The sequence below is a fragment of the Suncus etruscus genome, chromosome 9 (genome assembly GCF_024139225.1).
Source record: "Suncus etruscus isolate mSunEtr1 chromosome 9, mSunEtr1.pri.cur, whole genome shotgun sequence".
NCBI classification, from domain to species: domain Eukaryota; kingdom Metazoa; phylum Chordata; class Mammalia; order Eulipotyphla; family Soricidae; genus Suncus; species Suncus etruscus.
In genome coordinates, this window is record NC_064856.1 from 5521941 (window position 1) to 5547256 (window position 25316).

Consider the following 25316-nt stretch of genomic DNA (forward strand, 5'->3'; position numbering starts at 1 on the left):
GCAGTTTTTCTAGGGAAAAAGAGAGAAGCGCATTTTTGGAAAGGGCGGGTTGAGTTTGTAGGGTGAAGTGTAGGTGGACTAGTCCATACATTCCCCCTAGGGTGGCAAGGCTCAGGGGACCATATGGGATGCCGGATTCGAACACCAGAACACCATCCATCCTGGTTTGGCTGCATGCAAAGCAAACTCCCTACTGCTGTACTATCTCTAGCGCCCCACAATAACCAAACTTAAAAATGTGCCTTCCGGGGACAGAGAGATAGCACAGCAGCTGTAGAGCGTTTGCCTTGCATGCAAAACGAGGATGGTTCGAACCTCAGCATCCCATATGGTCCCCCAAGTCTGCTGGGGGCAATTTCTGAGCATAGAGCCAGGAGTAACCCTTTAGCACTGCCGGATGTGACCCCCCCCCAAAAAAGTGTCCTTTAAAGGGACAGGCTGGTGTATGGGAAGGAATCTAAGGATATTGACATTGGTGTTGGAATATCCTATTACTAAAACTCTTATAAAAAATTTTGTAAAGCACAGTGCCTTAAAAACATTTTTAAAGGAGTCTAGAGAGTACAGTCGGTAAGGACACTTGACTTGCATGCAACCAATCTGAGTTCAATATTGGGCCACTGATTACTGAGTGTAGAGCTAAAAGTAAGCCCTCAGTACCACTGGATGTGGCCCAAAACCAAAAAATAAAATTAAAATGTGGTATTGGAGCAATAGAACAGCAGGCAGGAGGCTGGCCATCCCGGATTCAATCCTTAGTATTCCATATTGAAATTAGCATTCCATATTCCTCTTGGTCCATGAGTGATCCCTGAGAACAGAGCCAAGAATAAGCCCTGAACACTGTGGGTGTATCCCAAAATCTCCACAAAAGATATATTTAAATTTAAATTTTTACAAGAGTCCTATATCTTCTTCTCTCCCTCCCTACATCCTATGTTAGTCCTGTTTTTTTTTTTGTTTGTTTGTTTTTTGGTTTTGGGGTGACACCTGGCAGCGCTCAGGGACTACTCATGGCTCTGCATTCAGAATCGCCCCTGGCAGACTCAGGGGACCATATGGGATGTCTGGATTCGAACCAGCATCTGTCCTGGATCAGCTGCGCATAAGGCAAATGCCGTACTGCTATGCTATCTCTCCAGCCCCCTTGTCCTCTTTTTAACCCTGTCTCCAGAGAAATCTGCTTATATAAAAAAATCACGTGATAGCATCAAAGGAAGCCATTACATATGATCTTGAATTTACTATTTTTGGCACTAAAGCTTCCATCTGCTTTCTGAAAATAAAGCTTTATTTGGTATAATTTAGATTAATGTCTACGACTGGAAATAAATAAATTTTCATATAAGCTAATGTATAAAATTGTATAAAATTTTTATTTTATTATTTTGGTTTTGGAGCCATATCTGGAGGTACTCAGGAGTTCTTCTCGGCTCAGTGCATGTGTTAGAGGGAGGGAACAAGTACCAGGGATCAAATTCACGATTCCTGCATGCAAACCATAAGCTCCAGGCCTGAGATATCTCCCTGCCCATAAAACTTTCTTTAGGGGGCCGGTGAGGTGGCGCTAGAGGTAAGGTGTCTGCCTTGCAAGCACTAGCCAAGAAAAGATCGTGACCACGGTTCAATCCCCTGGCTTCCCATATGGTCCCCCCCAAGCCAGGGGCAATTTCTGAGCGCTTAGCCAGGAGTAACCCCTGAGTATCAAACGGGTGTGGCCGAAAAACCAAAAAAAAACAAACTTTATTTAGGGGCTGGAGAGATAGCATGGAGGTAAGGCATTTGCCTTTCATCCAGAAGGACAGTGGTTCGAATCCCAGCATCCCATATGGTCCCCCGTGCCTGCCAGGGGCCATCTCTGAGTGTAGAGCTGGGAGTGATCCCTGAGCGCTGCCGGTGTGACCCAAACCCCCCTCCCCCCAAAAAAAACTTTAATCACTTGGGGATTTGGGGGACCACACCTGGCAGTACTCAAGGCTTACTTCTTTTTTTTTTTTTTTTTTGGTTTTTGGGCCACACCCAGTAACGCTCAGGGGTTACTCCTGGCTATGTGCTCAGAAGTTGCTCCTGGCTTGGGGGACCATATGGGACACCGGGGGATCGAACCGCGGTCCGTCCAAGGTTAGCGCAGGCAAGGCAGGCACCTTACCTTTAGCGCCACCGCCCGGCCCCCAAGGCTTACTTCTTTACTCCTGACTCTATGCTCAGGAATCATTCCCAGTGAACCCAGATGACCATATGGGGCTCTGGGAATCTAACCCAAGTTGACTATATGCAAGGCAAGAGCTCTACCATCCCCAGCACAGAAAACTATAAACAGAAGACAAGCATTCTATTTCATTTCTATTCATAACTATTTTGACTTTTTTTTTGTTTTTTGGGTCACACCTGGCAGCGCTCAAGGGTTACTCTGGGCTCTATGCTAAGAAATCGCTCCTGGCAGGCTCAGGGGACCATATGAGATGCCAGGATTCCAACCACGATTCTTCTGCATGCAAGGCAAACACTCTACCTCCATGCTATCTCTCCAGCCTGACTATTGTGACTTTAACATTTTTTTCTTTATTTGATTTTTAAGACATGCCAGACTGTGCTCAGGGATTAATCCTAGCTCTGTGCTCAGATATCATTTCTGGCAGGGCTTGGAGGACCATATGGCATGTTGGGATTGAATGATTCCATTTAGTATCTTTGGCCTCTAGGGCACTTTAAATGTTCTCATCACACGAATACACACATACACAAGGCAATTGTGAAGTGATGAAATAATTATAAGCTTATCATATTTTCCCAGTTTAAATTTGGTATCAAGTATTCATGTTAAGTCTATACATAGTCTTACTTATCTATCATAACAATAGAATAAAATTATATTTTTATTTTCAGGGCTTGGAGGCTTGGCAGTGCTCAGGGGCTATTTCTGGCTCTACTTAGGAGTGACCCCTGGCAGAGTTGGGGACCAAACTGGATATGCAAAGCAAATGTTTTCCCCATTGTTCTATCTCTCTAGTGTTGGAAAAATAAATTCGGGTGAGTGGTTAGGGCCACAATTGGCTGTGCTGGAGTTTACTCCTGACTCTGTCTCTGCTCCTGGTGGGAATCAGGGTGTTGATGTATGGCAGTTGGACATGTGCTTTGGACAACTCCACTGTAATGACACATACCATTTGGACAAGGGTGGGGGGCAGGACAGTAACCAGAGCAGCACCTGCCAGCTCGCAGGGGGGGGGCAGAGAAAAAAGCATTCAGCAAGATGCTGCCTGCTTTGTATCTATCCCTCTATTGAACCTCCCATGCCAGTGAATAAGTCTTTCTCTCTTCCTCTCTCTGATCTCCCCCTCAAGGCTGCCAGAGCCCACCAGCCACCTCTGGCCAGTGAATCAATCTCTCTCTCTACCCCCTCTCACCCCCCACCCCACCCCATCCCCTCTCTCTCTCTTAGGCCAAGATTGTCAGGACATGATGCTGCAAGGCTCACAGGAACCCACTGGGCCCAGCTGCCACATGGGGACTCGTGCACACCCAGGGATGCCAATTTGTAGCAACTGCGTGCCTAAAGACTGCTGCTGCCACCCCAGGGGTTTCAAAGACAGAGGGAGGGGAAGAGAGAGAGGGGGGAGGGAGGGAGGGAGAGAGGGAGAGAGGGAAAAAGGGAGGGAGGGAGAGGGGAGGGGAGGGAGAGGGAGGGGGAAGGGGAGGAGGAGAGAGAGGGAGGAAGAGAGATAGGGAGGGGTAGGGAGAGAGAGAGGAGAAAGAGACAGAGGAGAGAGAGAGAGGAGAGAGAGGAGAGAGAGAAAGAGAGAGAGAGAAAGAGAGAGAGCGAAAGAGAGAGAGAAAGAGAGAGAGAGAGAGAGAGAGAGAGAGAGAGAGAGAGAGAGAGAGAGAGAGAGAGAGAGATTCACTGGCCAGATGTGTCCATGGAAGTCCTGGGTTCAATAGAAAAAAAAAAAGAGGAATAGAGATACAAGTAGGCAGCATCTTGCCAATGCTTTATCTCTGGCCCCTGCGAGCTGGCAAGTGTTATCCTGGGCCACCCCCACTGTCCAAGTTTTTCCTTTTATACCTGGCATGACAGGGGGAGCATTCAGGTTCAGCGGTCATTACAATGGGGTTATTTAAGGCACGTGTCTGAGTCCATTTGCCAGATATCAACAAAAGAGGGAACATATGAGATACCTGCAATCAAACCTGAGTTGGCTGCATGCAAGACAAGTGCCTTACCTACCATACAACTACCAATCCTACCTAGAAGTATTTAATAAAGCACAGTAAAGTATTTTTACATATATAAAATTTTTAACGCCAATTTTACTATGTTAATATTAAGTAAATAAAGTACAACAGTAAAGTATGTCATGCTGGCCTAAATGATAATAATCTCAGTACAGTGAACTATAAAATAGTGGTGGGACCAAAGATCATAATAGGGATCAAGGCATTACCTTAAACACAACAGATCCAAGTGGGCTGCCCAGTATAACATGTGGTCCCCCAAGCTCCTCCATGACAGATCCCTGAGCACAGATTTAAGAGCAAGCTCTGATCACTGTAGAACATAGCCCCAAATAAAAAATAAATAGGAGAAAAGCTCACACTATTAAAGAAATTAAGAAACATTATCACTGGATATCCTCCAAGTTTGGATAAAGAATTAGTATGTAACAAAAATCCAAATAAAAAAGAAAGTAACCCATTTGGTCACTATTTGCTTCTGGTTAAAACTAACAAACTTTTTTTTTGGTTTCTGGGTTACACCCAGTGGCGCTCAGGGGTTACTCCTAGCTCTGTGCTCAAAAGTCACTCTTGGCAGGCACGGGGGACCATGTGGGATGCCGGGATTTGAACCACAGTCTGTTCGAATCAATTGCTTGCAAGGCAAATGCCCTACTGCTGTGCTACTAACAAACATTTTTTGTGGGAACCACAGCTGGTGGTGCTCAGGGGTTATTCCTGACTCTGTGATCAGGGACCACTCTTGATGATGCTCAAAAAACCATATATGGTGCTGGGGATTGAACCCGCGTCAGCCATGTACAAGGCAAGCCTTTATAACCTATTTTAAAAAAAGTATATATATATATATATATATATATATATATATATATATATATATAAATTACTTTATTTCAAGACCATGTATCATATAGTTAACATGGTTGATTGCAATACATTTGTTTCCAGGTAACTGGGAGCAAAATTATTAAAGAAAAGGAAGAAAAAGAGTACACACCAAAATTTGTTCAAAATATGGGGGGTGGGCCACACCCAGCAGCATTCAGGGGTTACTTCTGGCTCTGTACTCAGAAATGGCTCCTGGCAGGCTCAGAGGACCACATGAGATGCCAGAGATCCAATCTGGGTAGTGACCTACTACCTACTACCAACCTATGGAGTGATCTACTCACTCCAAAGTGCAAGGCAAATGCCCTACCTGTTGTGCTATCACTCTGGCCCCAACTTGTGAAAATATCATACCTCACAATGAGGTCATTATGTCATTGTCAGAAGGCTTAGTAAGCTCTTGCTGCTAGTTGTCATTCTATTTCTTCTGTTTCTAAACATTAGGTGGTTTAAATTTATGTTAAAAAGTGAAACATGGGGCCGAATAGATAGCATGGAGGTAAGGTATTTGCCTTTCATGCAGAACATCAGCAGTTCAAATCCCGGCATCCCATCTGGTCCGCCGAGTCTGCCAGGAGCGATTTCTGAGCATAGAGCCAGGAGGAACCCCTGAGCACTGCCGGGTGTGACCCCAAAACAAAACAAACAAACAAACAAACAAAAAGTGAAACAAAATTAGCTAGATTTATCATTCCTTTTGTTTTCAGGCTACTCCTGGTGATACTCAAAGATTAATTTTACACCTAGCAGTGCTCGGGGACTATATGAGATATTGGGGATCAAACCTAGGTTGGCTGTGTGCAAGGCAAATGCCCTACTTGCTGTACTATTACTCTAGCCCTAGATTTTTTTTTTCTTTTTAAATTTTCTGGCCACAAAACCACTGCTCAAGGCTTACTCCTGGCTTTGTACTCAGAAATCACTCCTTGCAGGGCTTAGGGATCAAATCCAGGTCAGCTGCATGCAAGGCAGTTCTACCTACAGTGCTATCTCTCTGGTGCCCAAAGCTACTAGTCTTTCCATATAAACCTGCATAACCAAAGTAGGAGGGGCCAGAGAGGCAGCTCAAAGCGCTGGATGCATGCACCAGGATTGACCCCAAGTATTGAGCAGGAAGTAATGACTAAATAAAACTGGAGCTACAAAAATAAAATAAAAGTATGTTTAACAATAATAATAAAGTAAATTATATATATAAAATAAACTAAAATAATAACAAAATAAATAATATATAGTTGCTAAAATATTAAAATGTCAATAGAAAATATTTGCAATTTCTGGACTTGAATGTTTATTTCTAAAAGGTGAATTTTTTTTATTTGTTTTTTTTGGGGGCCACACCCAGTGATGCTCAGGGGTTTACTCCTGGCTATGTGCTCAGAAATCACTTTTGGCTCAGGGAACCATATGGGATGCCTGGGGATGGAACCGCGGTTCATCCTAGGTCAGTGGCATGCAAGGCAAATGCCCTACCGCTATGCCACCACTCCGCCTTTTTGTTTTGGTCTTTTAATTATATAAACATTAAATCCTTCCCCACATGACATTTGACGTGAAAAATTATAAAATACATATACAAATAAAAACATACCCCAAACAAAACTGATTATTTTTATAATCATTTTATTTTTTGCTTAGAAAAATAAACAAATGACTGACATATAACAGGCCTTACTTTAGTGTAGCACTTCTTTTACATAGTTTGAAGCTGGTAAACCTTCGGACCTTTCTTCAAGAGGTAACCCTGGTCATTCAATGATCCAATGAAATTTTCAAAATCAACTACCTGAAAGAAAATACTGAAAGTCGTCATTAGGAACATTTATTAAAGATAGTTATCTCTATGGCTGGTATACTTTGCATACATAAAACCCTAGGTTTCATCCTTGGCAGAAAAAAACATCTTTAAACAGCTAATGTTGGTTAGGGCCGGATTGGTGGCACAACTGGTAAGGCGTCTGCCTTGCCCATGCTAGTCTAGGACACAGTTCGATCCCCCGGTATTCCATATGGTCCCCCCAAGCCAGAAGCGATTTCTGAGTGCATAGCCAGGAGTAATCCCTGAGCATCACCAGGTGGGGCCCAAAACAAACAAACAAAAATGCTGGAGCCAGAGAGATAGCACGGAGGTAGGGCATTTGCCTTGCATGCAGAAGGACTGTGGTTCAAATTCTGACATCCCATATGATCCCCTGAACCTACCAGGAGTGATTTCTGAGAGTAAGCCAGGAGTAACCCCTGAGCGCTCCCAGGTGTGACCCAAAAACCAAAAACCAAAAAAAAAAAAAAAAAAAAATCAAAGAAACAAAAAAACCCGCTAATTTTGGGTTGGGGAAATAATATAGTATATAATGAGTAGTATGCTCACCGAGCATGCAGCTGACCTAGCACCTCATAGAGTCACGTGAGCACCACCAGAAATCAGGGATGATTCCTCAGTGCACAGCCAGGAGTAAGTAACCCCTAGCATGCCAGGTGTGGTCCAACATCAAAAACAAACAAAACAGTGTATGTATTCTGTCCATCAAGAAAGAACGAATATTCATGGCAGCTTTATACAAACTCCAAACTTGTATTCTTGGAGTGGGAAAGGACCAACTGTCACCCCTCTCAGTCCTCCCCCTCTGTTCCAAATCAAAACTCAGATGCCTCAGTTCTCATCGGCCATCATCCCAGCAGAAAAAAGACCCAGCTCCTCTATTAAGTTCCCAAAGAAAATAATGCTGCAGACTTTTTCCAGGTAGTCAGGTCCAGGCTGAAAACTCTGAGGCCTCAAAATGGCTCGGGCAGATTTCCTTTTCTGCCTGAAGGCACAGCAGCCCACAGCCTGTGCCTCTGACAGAAACAGCCCAATCCCATAACTGAACTTAATTAAACTACCAAGCCACATTTATTCAAGATCTACAGATCCCAGGGGCTAAAGCAAAAGCACAGTAGGTAGGACATTTGCCTTGCATGCAGCCAACCTGGGTTCTCTTCCCGGCATCTTATAAGGATGCTTGAGACTGCCAGGAGTAATTTTTGAACAAAGAACCAGGAGTTACCATGCGCACCCCAAACCAAAAACTAAGGCAGCAAATAAGTGGGTTACACTGACTGAGTTGAGGTATAAGAAATAGTCAGAAAGGCGTCACCCCCTACTAGGATTACACCTTAAAGATTAGATTCACAGAAAACACAGATAATCAATTCAGAGCATTCTTTAATTCTAGGTTAAGAGTTATGCCATGTGTTTTACTTCATTTAGTGGGATATTAGCAGCATAGTTACATAGGGATCTCACTGAGAACTTGCTACTAGCAAAATGAAGTCATAGGAGCAGACACGCCCAACCAGTAGTCAGCAACTAAGTTCAACTAACGCCAGAATGGGTATAAAAAACTAGCAGGAGAGAGAGAAGCCAAAGGTGGGGGTCCAGAGCAGCTGAAGGCCACAGGCCACAGAGCCAGAGGCTTTAGGACCAGAAGCTGTCAGTGGTTCCCAGGTAAGAGATCACAAATTATCATAATCATATAAAAACCAGTACCAAGAGGAAAATTTATAGCTTGCCAAGCATCCATCCATCAGGAAGAGATAACTTAATGTCACAGCTTACAAAACTGGAAAGGGATCAACAAAACAAAACAAAAAAAAAAAAAAATAGGAAGAAGGAAATAATGAAGCTTAGAGCAGAAATTAAGGAATGAGGGGCCGGCACAGTGGTGCTATAGGTAAGGTGTCTGCCTTGTCAGCGCAAGCCTAGGATGGACCCTGGTTCGATCCCCCGCCGTCCCATATGGTCCCCCAAGCCAGGAGCGACTTGTGTGCATAGCCAGGAGTAACCTCTGAGTGTCACCGGAAGTGGCCCAAAAGAAAAAGAAATTAAGGAATGAGAAGTTCAAAAACACCCAAAAATCAAATGAAATCAAGAGTGGGAGAGTGGTTCTTTGAAAAAATAAACAAGACCGATAAACCATTAGCAAAACTCAAAAAGAAAGGGAGTGAAACTTAAACCAAATCAGAAATAAAAATGTCCAGGTTACTAAAGATACTACAGAAATTCAAGGAGTAATCAGCGACTACTTTGAGAAACTCTGTGTCACAAACTATGAAAACCTAGAAGAAATGAATAAATTCTTGAACTCTAATAACCTTTCAAGGTTGAATCAATCACAATGATCTAGCATATCTCAACAGACCCATCACTACTGAGGAAGTTAAATGATAATCAAAAGTCTTCCCAAAACAAAAGCCCAGGCTAGATGAATTCACTAATGAATTCTTTCAAACGGTCCAAGAGGACCTAATACCTATACTTTTCAGGCTCTTCCAGGAAACTGAAGAAACAGAAACACCTTTTTATGAAGCTAACATCACCCTGATACCAAAAGCATAGAGATTCAAAAAAGGATAACTACAGACCAATATCTTTGATAAACACAGATGCAAAGATCCTCAACAAAATCTTTGCAAATAGAATCCAATGCCTCATCAAGAAGGTCATACACCATGACCAAGTAGGTTTCATTCCAGGAATGCAAGCATGGTTCAAAATAAGTAAATTAATCAACAAAATACACCATATCAACAAAAGGAAAAATATAAACAATATGATCATATCAATAGGTGCAGAGAAAGCATTTGACAGGGTCCAACACCCATTCATGATAAAAAAAAAAACTCTCAACAAGATGGGAATGGAAGGAATTTTTCTCAATTTAGTCAAAACCATCTACCACAAGCTAATGGCAATTATACTCAATGGAGAAAAACTGAAAGCTTTTCCCCTAAAATATGGCACAAGGCAAGGCTGCCCGCCCCTCACCACTCCTATTCAATACAGTACTGGAAGTACTTGCCATAGCAATTAGGCAAGAAAAAGATATAAAGGACATCCAGCTAGAAAAGGAAGTCAAGCTCTCACTGTTTGCAGATGACATGAAAATCCTGAAGACTGTAAAAAAAAAAAAAGCTCCTAGAAACAATAGATTCATATAGGAAAATGGCAGGCTACAAAATTAATGCAAAAAATATCAATGGCTTTCTTATATACAAATAATAATAGAGAAAAAGTAGACATTAAAAAAATAATCCCAGGGAACTGGAGTGGTGGTGCTAGAGGTAAGGGGCTTGCCTTGCAAGTACTAGTCTAGGATGAACCTCAGTTCGATCCTCTGGTGTCCCTATGGTCCCCCAAGCCAGGAGCGATTTTTTTTTTTTTTTTGGTTTTTGGGCCACACCCGGTGACGCTCAGGGGTTACTCCTGGCTATGCGCTCAGAAGTTGCTCCTGGCTTGGGGGACCATATGGGACGCCGGGGGATCGAACCGCGGTCCGTCTCCTAGGCTAGTGCAGGTAAGGCAGGCACCTTACCTCGAGCGCCACCACCCGGCCCCGCCAGGAGCGATTTTTGAGTGCAAAAGCCAGGAGTGTCCTGAATGTCACGGGGTGTGGCCCAAAAACAAACAAACAATAATAATCCTGGGCTGGAGTGACAGCACAGCAATAGAGTGTTTGCCTTACATGCTGCCGACCTGGGACAGGCCCAGGTTCTATTCACAGTATCCCATATGGTCCCCTGAGCCTGCCAGGAGCAATTTCTGAACACAGAGCCAGGAGTAATCCCTAAGAGTCTTGCACCTAGTGTGGGCCAAAAATCAGCAACAGCAACAAAATCCCATTCACAATAGCACTACAGAATTAAAATAGCTTAGAGTCAACTAAATAAGAAGGACCTATACAAAGAAAACCAAAAAACATTGCTTCAAGAAATAAGAGCACACATGGAAATAGAGACATATACCCTACTCATAGATTTGGAGGAGTCACATCATTAAAATGGCAACACTCCCCAAAGCATTGTACAGATTTAATGCAATTCCTCTAAGATACTCAGGACATTCTTCAAGAAGTGAAATTCATTTGGAACAATAAATATTGTTCACACCAACACCCAACAGATAAGAGGCTAATATCTAAGATATATAAAGTACTCTTTTTTTTTCTTTTTAAAACATAAAAGGGTCACATGTATCTCTTTTGTATATCTCAGATGTATTCCCTTAACATCTATAATTGCTTTCAAATATCCTCATTTGTGACAATTTTGCCCACTAGATTAGTTATTTGATTGCTTGATTTTCCCCCCATGAGATCTGTTTTATAAGCAATACTGGTAGAAGAGTAACTCTGTGTAGATTTCATGTTTATACCAAGTTACGGGAAATGTTGGAATTTATTCGTTGGCCCCCAGATGCACCAACAATATCTTGTGGCATTGCTTCTCCTTTGCATAGGCACATTAAAATGGGAAAATAATACATATACAAACAAGTTCTTATCTAATAGAGATGGGAACACAAATTTGGTAATGTAATTAGGCCTTTTACCCTGAACATTGGCATAATGATTTGGCTCAGGCCTCAGAAGAATGGGCATCGCCCACACACACCTGAACTATGGAAACAACCACAATTGTCTTTAACATTCCCAGGATCCAAGCCTCTACCAGAGAAGACCTATCACTGCTTTGGCATTGACTGACTCCAAAGAGTACTCCCAACACCCAGGTGACTCAGCAACAGTCTGCATGGAGAGCAGATCGCTCTGCATTTAATGATATGCTGAAACTAGAGGATGCTCCACATCAGCCTGACATCAACGAAAGAAATGCACAGAATCCAGAGTCTTTAAATACAAAAGTCTGATACCAACTATAGCTAAAGTGTGAAAAAGTTTCACCGGGACCTTGAGAATGACTGGAGTTGGATAGACTGGTATGCCTGGAACCCAGAGTCTGTCTTATGCCAATAAACTTCTGGGGTGAAGCCTTTTTGTAATCAGGTCAAGGATTTTTTTCCCCATTTTCTCCATTTTTCTGGACCTATGCAAACATTGGTGATTGCCATTAGCACACCTTTACTATATTTTTTTTTTACTCTTATCCTTTAAGGAAACAAATACAACTTACTGAACTTAAAAACAAATTACTGTAGTAGAATGCCTGTCTCGAAAACAGGCAGGGGATGGGAAGGGGGGAGGGGGTTATGTTGCACTGGTGAAGGGGAGTGTCTGGTTATGACTGTAACCCAAATATGATCATGTTACTTAAATAAAAAATATATTTAATTAAAAAATGTTAATATGTACCTAAAATATTACTATGAAAGATATGTAAGCGGCTATGATCAAAATAAAAATTATATATTTATAAAAATAATAATAATAATAAAAGAACTTAAGAAAAAAGATCTAACACTATCAAACTTTGGGAAGAAGAAATGAACAGACACTTCCTCAAAGAAATACAGATGGTCAAAAAGACACATGAAAAAATGCTCCATACCTAATAAGCCAGGGAGAAACAAATCAAAACAATGAGACTGACATACATCAAAAAGATCAAGAACAATCACTGCTGGTGTGGATGTGGGGAGAAAGAAACTCTAATTCATTGCTGGTGAGAATGCAATCTACTCCAGCCTTTCTGGAAAACAATATGGATATTCCTTAAAAGTGGACATTGAGCTCCCATATCATCCAGCATACCACTTAGAGATATACCCTGTACCACAGAAAACACAATATAATAATGTCCTCTGCACTCCTATATTCATAGCAGTGCTATTTACAATAGCCAGAATCTGGAAAGAACCCAGATGCCCTACAACAGATGAGTGGCTAAAGAAACCGTGGTACATCTATACAATGGAATACTATGTAGCTTTTATAGGAAAAAAAAAATGAAGTCACGAAATTTGCTTCTATATGGATGGATATGGAGACTAATACGTTGAGTGAAACAAGTCAGAGGGGGAGAGAGATAAAAACAGAGTAGGGGTCAGAGTGAAAGCACAGTGGTAGGGTGTTTGCCTTGTATACACCCAACCTGGGAAGGACCTGGGTTCGATCCCCGGCATGTCATATGGTCCCCTGAGACTGCCAGGAGTAATTTCTGAGAGCAGAACTAGGAGAAACTCAAGCGTCACCAGGTGTTGCCGAAAAAACAAAACAAACAAACAAACAAAAAAATCTAGGCAGTTAATTTTCAAAGTTTAAGTTTTAGAAAAATATTTTGTATTCTAAAACATTCCAAATTATGCTTATTCAATCATTTATTGCAAATATTCTGATATCTGAATGTCCCACTAAACATTAGTATACCATTATAAAGATGATTTATCTACTTGGTGTATCATACCTGGATATTTAAGTCTCTGGCAATCTGCCGAAGTTGGTGAAACTGAAATAAGTTATTATAAGTTCTTTCAGCGACTGAGTTGAGAGCAGAGATAAATCTTTTTGCTGTTGACCTGTTGCTCATTCCAGAACCATGTTGGGATCGCTCAAAATCTAGGTTCCCAAATTCATCCGAGTAAGTTCCTAGCATGCTTAACAAGAGGAAAGAAAAGGAAAGGTAAGCCAGTCTAGCCAGAATCAAAAAATCTGTCTGCAAACTCCAAATTTCAGATTATAAGAAAAATGTGAACTTACTTAGCCCTGAGGTTCACACAGCAAAGTTTTTTTTTTGTTTTGTTTTTGGGTCACACCTGGCAGCGCTCAGGGGTTCCTCCTGGCTCTACACTCAGAAATCGCTCCTGGCAGGCTCGGGGGACCATATGGAATGCCATATGGCAGGGGTCTCAAACTCACGGCCCGTGGGCCACAAACGGCCCTCCGTACAACATTTTGTGGCCCTGCCCTAAAGGAATCTTTTTTTGTTTTGTTTTGTTTTAGTTGTTTGGGTCACCCCCCCCCCCCAATGTTCAAGGCTTACTACTGACTTTGCACTCAAGGATCACCCCGACTTTGCCTCCTGTGGCCCCCAGGTAAATTGAGTTTGAGACCCCTGCCATATGAGATTCGAACCATTGTCCTTCTGCATGCCAGGCAAACAAATGCCTTACCTCCATGCTATGTCTCCGGCTCCAAGCAAAGTTTTTATTTTTTAACATGTATTAAGTAGCCTATGGAAATTCAACATGTTAAGAATTCTTTAGAGAAAAATAATTTGAACAGAGCTACGAGTTTTCAAGAACTTCTAAATTTGAAGAGAAATTCATAAAAGCATAAAGTTGTGTCTAAAAAAAGTTTTGATTAAAACTTTTGATTCCATAAAGTTTTGATTCCTGAAATTTTTAGAGGAATTAACCATTTTTATTAGTTTATAACTTTTATTGTAGTTCAGGTAATATGGTTATAGCTGTCACCATTTTTGTTTTAGAGCCATAATCAGTGGTGCTCAGGATTTTCGTCCTGCTATCCTCAAAGGTTGCCAAATATTGAACATGGGTCAGTTGTATTTAAGGTAAATCCCCTTCCTACCCACTGTTAATGCTCTGGGCCAGCCGTGTAAATTTGTACAGTTTTGATGTACAAGTTATTACACCTTCAACTCCAAAAGACCCAAGACCCCCTACCACTAATCCTATGTCACATCTCTTCCACTCCTTCTTTTTGATCACCCTCACTCCTCCTCCCTTTGTTTGGAAATCTCAGTTCTGCAGTCAAATACTAAAGAGAAGGTCATCATTCAATATGATTCACTTGTTTTGTTTTCTCTATATACAAGATGAGTGAAATAATACTTAACAGTTCCATTCAAGTAGCATCAAACTGCTAGATTTCATCTTTTCTTATGTATATATGCCACAACTTCTTTCTTATTTAGATATCACTGGACATATCTGGCTACTTTTAGTCCTGCAATGAACATAGATCTTTTCAAAGTAATGTCTGTTTTCAAATTATAAAGGAAGTGGAATCACAGGGTCATAGGAAAGCTCTTTTCTCACTTTTGGTGTTAGGAGTTTTCCAAAGAGGTCTGTGGGCCTAATGGCAATTCTTGGCCAACTGGGTCAGATGTTGAAAGGCCTGAGGATGCAGTGCTGCCATAACCATGTCACTATTTCCAGTGTCCAAATTCTTGTTTTTATTTATTTATTTATTTTTTGGTTTTTTTTTTTTTTGGGGGGGGGGACACATAGCATTGCCCAGGGCTTACTTGAAGCTCTATGATAGGGATCACTCCTAGGGGGGCTCCTGAGACTGGACACTGAATACTGGGATACTGAATCCATATTAGTCACATGCAAGATGTCTAACTCACTGTACTATCACTCTGGCCCCATATTCTTATTTTGTTGAGAAATATTCATGCTGTTTCCTCTAGAGGCTGAAGCAGATGATTCCCACCAACAATGAAAGAGGGGTCCTTTCTCATCACATCCTTGCCTACACTGTTTCCAATCTTTTTGTCTTGTGGGGGGAGGTGTTGGATGCTCAGAGTTTATTCCTGGCTCTTGTACCCTGGCAACATTTTTGGTGATGCATGTGGTGCCACCATGTTAGCTGAAACAGTTTCTAGTCTTTTTTTTTGTTTGTTTTGTTTTTGTTTTTTGTTTTTTGGATCACACCCAGCAGCGCTCAGGGGTTACTCCTGGCTCTGTGCTCAGAAATCGCCCCTGGCAGGCACGAGGGACCATATGGGATGCCGGGATTCGAACCACAGTCCTTCTGGATGTAAGGCAAACGCCCTTACCTCCATGCTATCTCTCCGGCCCCTCTAGTCTTTTTTTTAAATGTTTCTAGTCTTTCTTTTATACCTGCCATTCTTACTAGTGTAAAATGACATCTCCTCATAATTCTTATTTGTATTTCTCTGGTAGCAAGTAACAATGAACTCTTTTTCATATGCCTACTGGCCATCAGTATGTTCTATTTGCTCATCTCCTCTCTCTAATAGTTTACTTTTGTTCTTATTTGGGACTATATTCAGTGACTCTCAGAGCTTACTCTTATGTATTCAGGTTCAAACTTAGTGGTACACAGAAGAATATATGTGATGGGGCCAGAGTGATAGCACAGTGGTAGGGCGTTTGCTTTGCACATGACGACCAGGGACGGACCCAGGTTCAGCCCCCTGCATCCTTTTGATCCCCCCAAAGCCTGCCAGGAGTGATTTCTGAGCACAGAGCCAGGAGTAACCCCTGAGCACCATCAGGTGTGGCCCAAATACCTAAAACAAAAACAAACAAACAAACAAAAAAACACTAGCTTTTTTCAAGTAGACATACCATCAGTTAAAAATAAAAAAAATCTTCCTGTGTTGTAGGAATTACATTCTACCAAATGACATAACATGCAAAGCATTTTAGCAATATATAGCAAAACCTAATGTATGTAATTATTATTGAACCCAGATTTATGAGTAATTACCCTTTATTCTCCCTTTTAAGCTAACTTTATACTTCTCATTTACTTTTTTATTTTTTTGGTCCACACACTGAGGTCTACAACTGAGTCTACACTTGGATCACTCTGTAGCCTGTGCAGAGTTTGGGGGATGATATGGCATCTGGAAATAGCATCGACTGTGTGCAAGGCAAGCACGTATCCACTGTACTATTACTCTGGGCCCAAACTCATTATTTTTAAGTATCTTACAGAAATTATTTGTTGGTGTACCTACCTGAGACCCACCCATTTCTGGGAGGGGTCTTGGGAACTGAATATTAGGTGTAACCTTACCTGCAAGACCCCGCCCATTCCTGGGAGGGGTCTTAGAAAAGGTAGATAAACCCTGAAGCCAGGGAATTAAGGGTCTCTCTGCCCTGCTGCGCTCGCGGGCTTTAGGTTCTTTGCCTCTTTTGGTCTTTGACCAGGATGGAGGCCAAAGGAAGATGGCTGAATTATAAGATGCAGGGCTAAGAATGGCCGAATGCTTGAAAGGTTATGAGATAGGCCACACACCTGTGGTGGTTAGGGCATGAATAAAGATGATGCTTCCTAATGCCTGCCTGTGAGTGAGTCTTCATTACGCCAATCACCTGGGCCTGGGACCCGCCGGCTGGATGGGATTGCGGAGCCACGTGGCCTGGGATGGCAGAGAGAAATCCATCGCCACCCACCGCCATCCAGCCCCATCCTTAATTATTTGATACAACAATTATTCACTATAATGTTTTTAATAGCAGAAGACGAGTTACTGGCTAAACTATAATGTAAACAACAGAGTACTGTGTAGTTGCAAAAACAAACAAATTTGAGGAAATCTTTATTTTCTAAGCAGAAAATATGTGACTATGTTGTTTAATTAAAAAAAGGTACAGAATAATGTAAGCCCTGTATTATTTGCAAGAACATAATCAGAATCATGGTGGAGAAAAGAATAGTAAAAATGAAGGTAAGCGGGGCCGGAGAGATAGCATGGAGGTAAGGCGTTTGCCTTTCATGCAGGAGGTCATCAGTTCGAATCCCAGCGCCCCATATGGCCCCCTGTGCCTGCCAGGAGCAATTTCTGAGCCTGGAGCCAGAAATAACCCCTGAGCACTGCCGGGTGTGACCAAAAAACCACAAAAAAAAATGAAGGTAAGCAAGCTTTCTATGTAGAGAAATTTTTTTTCACGTAGAAGTATTTTAAATCAAGACAGCAATTCGTTCAGTAAATTAAAAGAATTCTGCTTCGCTCAATTAAGTCTATATTTGATAGAAAGGTTACTTGTATTTAGCATAAGACAGTATTTACGTTTTTAATCTTACCTATATTTCATAATTTCAACTATATCCTCAGCATCCTCTTTGGTTGCTTCCTCTCTCAATTCCAACCTTGCTCGTGCCTTTGAAACAAAACCATGGGCAGATAAAGATAAATATATTTAGCAATATGCACTGACATAGTATGTCTATGACCAGTTCATCATTTATTGTATACAAAAACTGATGTGTGGGGGGTGGGAGAGCTCAACAAACTTAAGCACATAAGATTTTTCCTGCATGGTCACCTGAGCACTGCCAGAAGGGATCCGAATCAGAGTTGAGAATAACCCCTGAACATCACAAGATGTGGTTCAAAATATCAAAGCCAAACCCAAAATAACGTGGGAGAAAGAAGTTATAATGTAAATATTCAGAATTAAAAATAATTATCTGAAAACCAAATTATGAAAATAATCAATCATTTTAAATAAAATTAAAGCCTATATATATAAACACATTTCTAAATTTCACTTTAGATTTTATTTAAATTTGGGGGCAGGGTTTTTTATTGTTTGTTTTGGGGTCACACCCAGCAGTGCTGAGGGGTTACTCCTGGTTTTACACTCAGAAATCACCCCTGGCAGGATTGGGGGACCATATGGGATGCCGGGATTCAAACCACCGACCTTCTGCAAGCAAGGCAAATGCCTTACCTTCATGCTATCTCTCTCCAGCCCTGGGGGTGGGGTTTGGGCTACACTTAGTGGTGTTCAAGATTTACTCCTGGCTTTATGTTTAGGGATCACTAAAGGCAGTGCTCAGGGGACATAAAGGGATAATGGGGATCAAACCCAGGTTGATTGGATGCAAGGCAAACACCCTATTTGCTTGGACCCTTCAAATCTGATTTTAATTTGAATATACTTGATTTTACCATGCCTTTTACTTTTAGGAATCAAGTCTCACCAATTTGTTAAATTACATAAAGCAATTTCTAACTTCAAGAGTTCTCAACCATCTCTCTCTTCTCTCTTTTCTCTCTCTCTCTCTTTCTCCCCCTCCCTCTCTCACTCTCCCTCCCCCTCCCCCCCTCTCTCCCTCCCTCCCCCCCCCCACCTGGCAGGCACATGATGCCGCTTGCAAGGCGAATGCTCTGGACACAACAACCCATCAGTGCTCAGGGGATACTCCTGACTCTGCGCTCAGAAATGGTTTCTGGCAGGCAAGGGGGGAAAAATAGGATGCCGGGGATCAAACCCAGGTCCATTTGGCAAATGCCCCATAGCTATGCTATTTTGTTTTGGTTATTGGGTCACACCCAGCAGTGCTCAGGGGTTACTCCTGGCTCTGTGCTCAGAAGTCTCTCTTGCAGGCTCAGGAAACCATATGGGATGCCAGAATTCAAACTGTTGTCCATCCTGTGTTGACCGCATGCAAGGCAAATACCCTATCGCTGTGCTACTGCTCTGGTCCCATCCACATATTTTTAATGTCTCTCAGAAGGAAAACCAAATGAAATACACAGAACATTGGGGGGAAAAAATCTCAACTCATGTCCCTGACTAAGCTAAATCAAATCAAAACAAAACACAACAACAACAACAAAAACCCAACACAGTACTAAAATATCTATACCTCTGTTAAACGGATCAGAGATTCCAGTTGTCTGGTGGTGATTGGTGAACTATTTAACCGCTGGCTCTGTTTCCGAAGCTCAAGGTAAAATTCTTGAAGAATTTTAGCAGCTTCCATAGATATCCTTGGATAGACATACTGCCGAGCATAACCAATATATTTTCTCAATAGTTGGTGGGGAATTGGATCTATTGCTTCTCCAGGAACGACCTAATTATGACAAAAATGCCCAAGAGTACAATAATAAGAGGCAAATAAAATCAATTAAAATAACCTGTTCAGGGGCTGGTGAGGTGGCACTAGAGGTAAGGTGTCTGCCTTGCAAGTGCTAGCCAAGGGAGGACCATGGTTTGATCCCCCGGCATCCCATATGGTCCCCCCAAGCCAGGAGCAATTTCTGAGTGCTTAGCCAGGAGTAACCCCTGAGCAGCAAACGGGTGTAGCCAAAAAACAAAATAAACAAACAAAAAATAACCTGTTTAAATGAATAGATTATAAAAGATTCTCTAAGGTGAAATTAGTTGAATGGTAGAGTGATGTCCTTGTCTGTTGTGAAGCCAGCAACACAAAACCCAGAAGGCAAAAATAAAAGGAAAATAAAATATTCCAAAAAGCCAAAGACTAAATGTAGTTCAGGACCTTGATCTAGCAGATTTAAAGGATTATAAATAAAGTTAACATAAGCCTACTTTTACAATTTGGGGGGGGGCACACCCATTTGACGCTCAGGGGTTACTCCTGGCTATGCGCTCAGAAATGGCCCCTGGCTTTGGGGGACCATATGGGATGCCGGGGGAATTGAACCGCGGACTGTCCTACGCTAGCGCTTGCAAGGCAGACACCTTACCTCTAGCACCACCTTCCTGGCCCCATAAGAATCAAACCCCAGACCTTTTTTATTTGTTTGTTTTTTGGGCCACATCTGTTTGATGCTCAGGGGTTATTCCTGGCTAAGCGCTCAGAAATTGCCCCTGGCTTGGGGGGACCATATGGGACGCTGGGGGATTGAACTGTGGTCCTTCCTTGGCTAGCGCTTGCAAGGCAGACACCTTACCTCTAGCGCCACTTCACAGCCCCCCCCCCCCCCGTTTTAAAAGATTTGGTATTCAAATGCTACTACTGTACAATCAGATACAAATTAAACTCTCACACTTTAAGGAGGGAACTGAATGCTTAAGGAGAAGAAACATGTATACCTTCAGTTTTTCAGATAATGGTTTGTCAGAAAACACTTCAAGTATGGAAGTATTTGAACCTTGGCTACTCATACGAGTCATGGTGGCACTGCTAGCTGTTTTCTGCTTTCCAGCTCTCATTGCTATCACATGTTCAGAGAGTAAATGATCATGATCCTCATTTGGAGTATCTAACAGGATAAAGACCAAATCAAATCTGGACAGCAGGGCACTCCCCATTCTAAGAGGCAGGAAAGAAAGAAGAAACAATGATTGAAATCGAGGCAAACTGAAAATGTACAAAACTTGATTTCACTTAAAAAGGTCTTAGCTTAAAGAATTAACAGTTTGGAAGCCCTAACTCCAGAGAGACACCAAGCAAAATGCTTCATTCTCTATATTATATGTGGTCATCAGAGTGGTTTTTAATCATTTACATCTTTTATCTCAAGAACAAACTTGAGTTATAAAGGACCTACATCAATTTAGAAGCAAAAACTCTACTCTGTGAAAAGGAACAACTCTATGTTTGTTCATCATTCTTGTCATAATACTGCATACCCATTAAGCAGATAATTCCACTATGAGAGACAAGAAAACAGGAATCCAGAGTAATTAATGTGCCCAAAGTCCCAAAGATGTATGGTACCATCACAAAACAGTATCTATGTTGTTTCAATAGAATATTTCTGACATTTTCAAAATATGTGAGGGCAGAAACAGTACAATGTGTAGGGAGGGTGTTTTCCTTGCAAACTGAGCTGAATTCAATATCTAGCATCCTATATTGTCCCCCATCCACTGCCATGAATAATTTCTGAGTGCAGATACAACAATAATCCCTGAACACTGCAGGGTGTGCCCCCCAAAAAAAACTCTAAAAAAAAGAACACACAAAAACCCAAAACACTTGATCATTCTACAAGAAAAATGAAAAGATTTTACTTTTTAAGAAATGATTAGACCCAGTAATCATCAAAGCAAAATTGTGTATTGTAGGAGCCAAAGCAACAGCATAGAGGGGAGGGTATTTGTCTTGCACTCAGCTGGCTCAGGTGTTCCTCAGCAGTCCATATGGTCCCTTAAACCTAATAGGAAAAATTTCTGAGAGTAGAGCCAGGAATAACTTGAGCATGGCCAGGTGTGAGACCCCCAAAACTGTATTTTACAATAAAACATTGATATTAAAAGCACATAGGAAAAAAAATAAAAGCACATAGGAAATTAGGAATTTTCTCCTATCAAAAGCTAAGGTTTCAATTTTTTTTGGCCATACCTGGAAGTACTCAGAAGTTACTCCTACCTCTGTACTCAAGAATAACTTCTGTCAGGGTTTGGGGACCATATGGGAACCCAGGATTGAACCCATGTTGGTTGCATGCCAAACTAATGCCCTACCCACTGTACTACAGGTTCCAATTTATTTTTTTTGGGGGGTGTCACACCTGGCAGCACTCAGGGGTTCCTCCTGACTCTATGCTCAGAAATCACTCCTGGCACGCTTGGGGGACCCTATAGGATGCCGGGATTCGAACCACCGACCTTCTGCATGAAAGGCAAACGCCTTACCTCCATGCTATTTCTCTGGCCCCTGGTTCCAATTTTTTACATAAGACATTTTGGGTTTTTTCCCCCCATTTTCTAGATATCATGTCAAAACTATGTAATTATTAGAAGAGAAAAGCACATATGAGCTAAACATTTTGGGAAAAAAGTAGGATCAGGGCCAGAGTGACAGTATAGAGGATAGAGAGCTTGCCTTCCATATGGCTGACCCAGGCTTGATCCTCAGTGTCCCACTCAGTTTCCCAACCCACCAGGAGAGATCCCTGAGTACCGAGCAGAGAATAATTAAGGCTTGAGCATTGCCACGTGTGACCAAAAGCAAACAAACAAAAAAGGGGGATCATATTACATCAGGGGGTCTCAAACTCCATACAACATTTTGCCCTAGAGGAATCTTTTTTTGTTTTGTTTTGTTTTAGTTGTTTGGGTCACACCTCCCAATGTTCAAGGCTTACTACTGACTTTGCCTCCTGCAGCCCACAGGTAAATTGAGTTTGAGACCCCTGTTTTAGATGCATAAGCACATAATATATTTTCACTTTAACAATAAAACACAGACATTCTCCTATCAGTACATACAAAGCTACATTCATGCTGGGCTGGAGCGACTACTAGGAGTAATCCTTAAGTGCAGAGGCATGATTAAGCCCTTAAGCACTAGGGGTTCCAAGAACCAAAACAAACAAAAAGCTATCTTCATTTTCATAATTACTCCTTCCAAATGCATGTCTCATAATAGAGCTGAACCACTTCCCAGATAAGTTGGTCCAATCTTTGGCAGCGATAAACAATGTTGTCATAGCCACCCTGTAGTATATCTTTGTGCATATGCTAGCACCAAGTATAATTCCTAAAATTAAAATTGGCTGGAACAAAATGTACACTTTGAATAGTGATAAGTAAATATGCCAAGTTTTCTTCCAAAATCTAAACTGCAAGCCTGACAGTTCATTTCTCCACACCTCTGCCTACTTAAAATGTCTGACATTCTGGCAGATACAAAACTTCTTTAGTTTTTAGTATTCCTATTTTTTGTGCATTTGCTAGAAACATAACTTCTGGAACTTACTCATCATTATTTGGGGCTAGGATATAGAGAGGGGAAAAACCCAGTGGTGCTCTGGAACTATGCCTAACTCTTTGCTTAGGAGTGAACCAGTGGGAGCTTGGGGGACCATTTATGGAGCCTGAGATCCAACTCAGGGGGTCAGTGCATCCAGGATTAGACACAACGGTCATGAAGTACTTTTTCTTTTTTTGTTCTTTTTTTGGGGTGTCACACCCGGCGGTGCTCAGGAGTTACTTTTGGCTCTGTGCTCAGAAATCATCCCTAGCAGGCTCGGGGGACCATATGGAATGCCGGGAATCTAACCACCCTCTGTCCTGGATTGGCAGCATGCAAGGCAAATGCCCTATCACTTTGCTATCTCTCTGGCCCCTAAGTTACCTTTTTCTTAGTGAATCATGATAAAGATTTAATATGTTAAAGGTACTTGAAGAGATTTACTTTAGATTCTCAGAAACAGTTTTGGCCTTATTGTAGTGTCCTCCAACAGGATTTGCAGCAGCAATGATGGAAGTTCTTGCAGGGAGGCTACAAACCATACCAGCTTTAGCAAGACTAATACTCTGCTGTTCCATAGCTTCTAACAAGGCTTGGTGCTGATTTCCCATCTTATCAAATTCATCTATTCCACAAATACCTAAAACACAGGCAAAATATTTTTCTTTGGTTAAGTTCCAAACCTTACAGAATGGAAAGCATGTAAAACACTTGTCTTCATGATTGCTTATAAAATATTTAGTCAATAAACATTTTCCATAAGCAAGGCATCATGTTTTGAGAAATGAAGATAAAAGGATGACTCTCCAAAAATTTCAAGAATGGGTAAGATGAAGCTTGGGCGGGGGCTGCTCAAGGGCTTTCCTGTCTGTTCTTGGGAGAGACCAAAAGTGCTGCTCAGGAAACCAAATAGAGTGTTAAGGATTGAAGCAGTGTCTGCATGATACAAGACAAAAAAGTATATGACAGTTAGACAACTAGGACACTTACTACAAAGTTTTAAAAGAGGTTTCAAGACAAATGATCTTAAACACAGTGGGTAGTATAAAAATGGGAAGTGTATGGATTTATGTTTTATGATTGCATTATTTCCTTCTTTATTTCTTTTGTTTTTTGGGCTACACCCGACAGTGCTCAGAAATCACTCCTTGCAGGCTCAGGGGACCACATGGGATGCAGGGATGGAACCCGGGCAGCCTCATGCAAAGAAAATGCCCTACCCATTGTGCTATCATTCCAGCCCAGCATTATTTACTTCTTATATTAAATAATATCTATTACAAGATCCTAAAAATGAATGACTTTAGGTACTAGTTTCAATTCTGCTGTGTAACAAAAATAATAGGACTGTATTTCTAAATACTTTTCTGGCACTCATTTGCAAGTCAGTGACTGACAATGGGTTCAGATGTCCTTTGAACAGAATATAAGAGAACTAATTAGAAAACTTTAAAAAAAAATGGGGCCAGAGAGATAGCACAGCGGCGTTTGCCTTGCAAGCAGCTGACCCAGAACCTAAGGTGGTTGGTTCGAATCTCGGTGTCCCATATGGTCCCCTGTGCCTGCCAGGAACTATTTCTGAGCAGATAGCAAGGAGTAACCCCTGAGCACTGCCGAGTGTGGCCCAAAAACCAACCACAACAAAAAACTTTTAAAAAAAAACCCAAAAATTACCATTAGCTTTGATCTCATTATTCTCACCTTGATCACCAAGTACCAGGGCACCAGCTTCCAAAGAAAAATCTCCGGAGGAAGTATCTTTTGAAAGAGTCACAGTCAAACCTGAGGCAGTTGTGGTATTACCACAAACATACACACCGCGGGGAGCAACATTGCACACTGCCTGAGGAAACAAAAATTTTAGACGCAATCAAAGTAAAAGGTTAAAAATAGTTAGGACTAAGTGCTACATGCAAGGGAGTCTCCTAAATGGAACATCCTCATCACCAACTTGCAAGAAGGTACAATGACATCTCCACTTACCCATGCAAAGACAAAAGAGTAACTCACACAGCGACTGAAGGTGCCAAGTCAGAACTGAATTAAGTCTAGGCAACCTGGTAACCCTAAAGTATGTGTTCACACCCTACACAGTTCCATTTTATGCTTCATGCTCAAGTTCATGAAGCAAAATGAGCATTAAATTTTGTTCAGAATACAATGCTTCTTCAGGGAATAAAATGGCAAATTAATGCTTTCTTTAAGAGGAACACAGTAAAGTCACTAAACAGCACAAGAATTAAAAGCACAGACATAAGGAGTCAGGCAGCCTTGTTTAAAACCCAGTTTTGCCACATTGCA

General features: G+C 41.6%; 1 protein-coding gene across 1 annotated transcript in view; it reads right to left on the bottom strand.

The window, feature by feature from the left end:
* Positions 1-6727: 6727 nt before the first annotated feature.
* The window catches only part of MCM8 (minichromosome maintenance 8 homologous recombination repair factor), a 45110-nt gene continuing 26521 nt past the window's right edge, over positions 6728-25316 (bottom strand). The window contains exons 12-18 of the mRNA XM_049779160.1: positions 24717-24858; positions 23460-23655; positions 20408-20627; positions 19212-19421; positions 17640-17716; positions 13300-13489; positions 6728-6907 (exon numbers count right to left, since the gene is read on the bottom strand). Coding sequence (XP_049635117.1) covers positions 6815-6907; positions 13300-13489; positions 17640-17716; positions 19212-19421; positions 20408-20627; positions 23460-23655; positions 24717-24858 — 1128 coding nt within the window. The 3' untranslated portion in view covers positions 6728-6814. The remainder of the gene's footprint in view (positions 6908-13299; positions 13490-17639; positions 17717-19211; positions 19422-20407; positions 20628-23459; positions 23656-24716; positions 24859-25316) is intronic.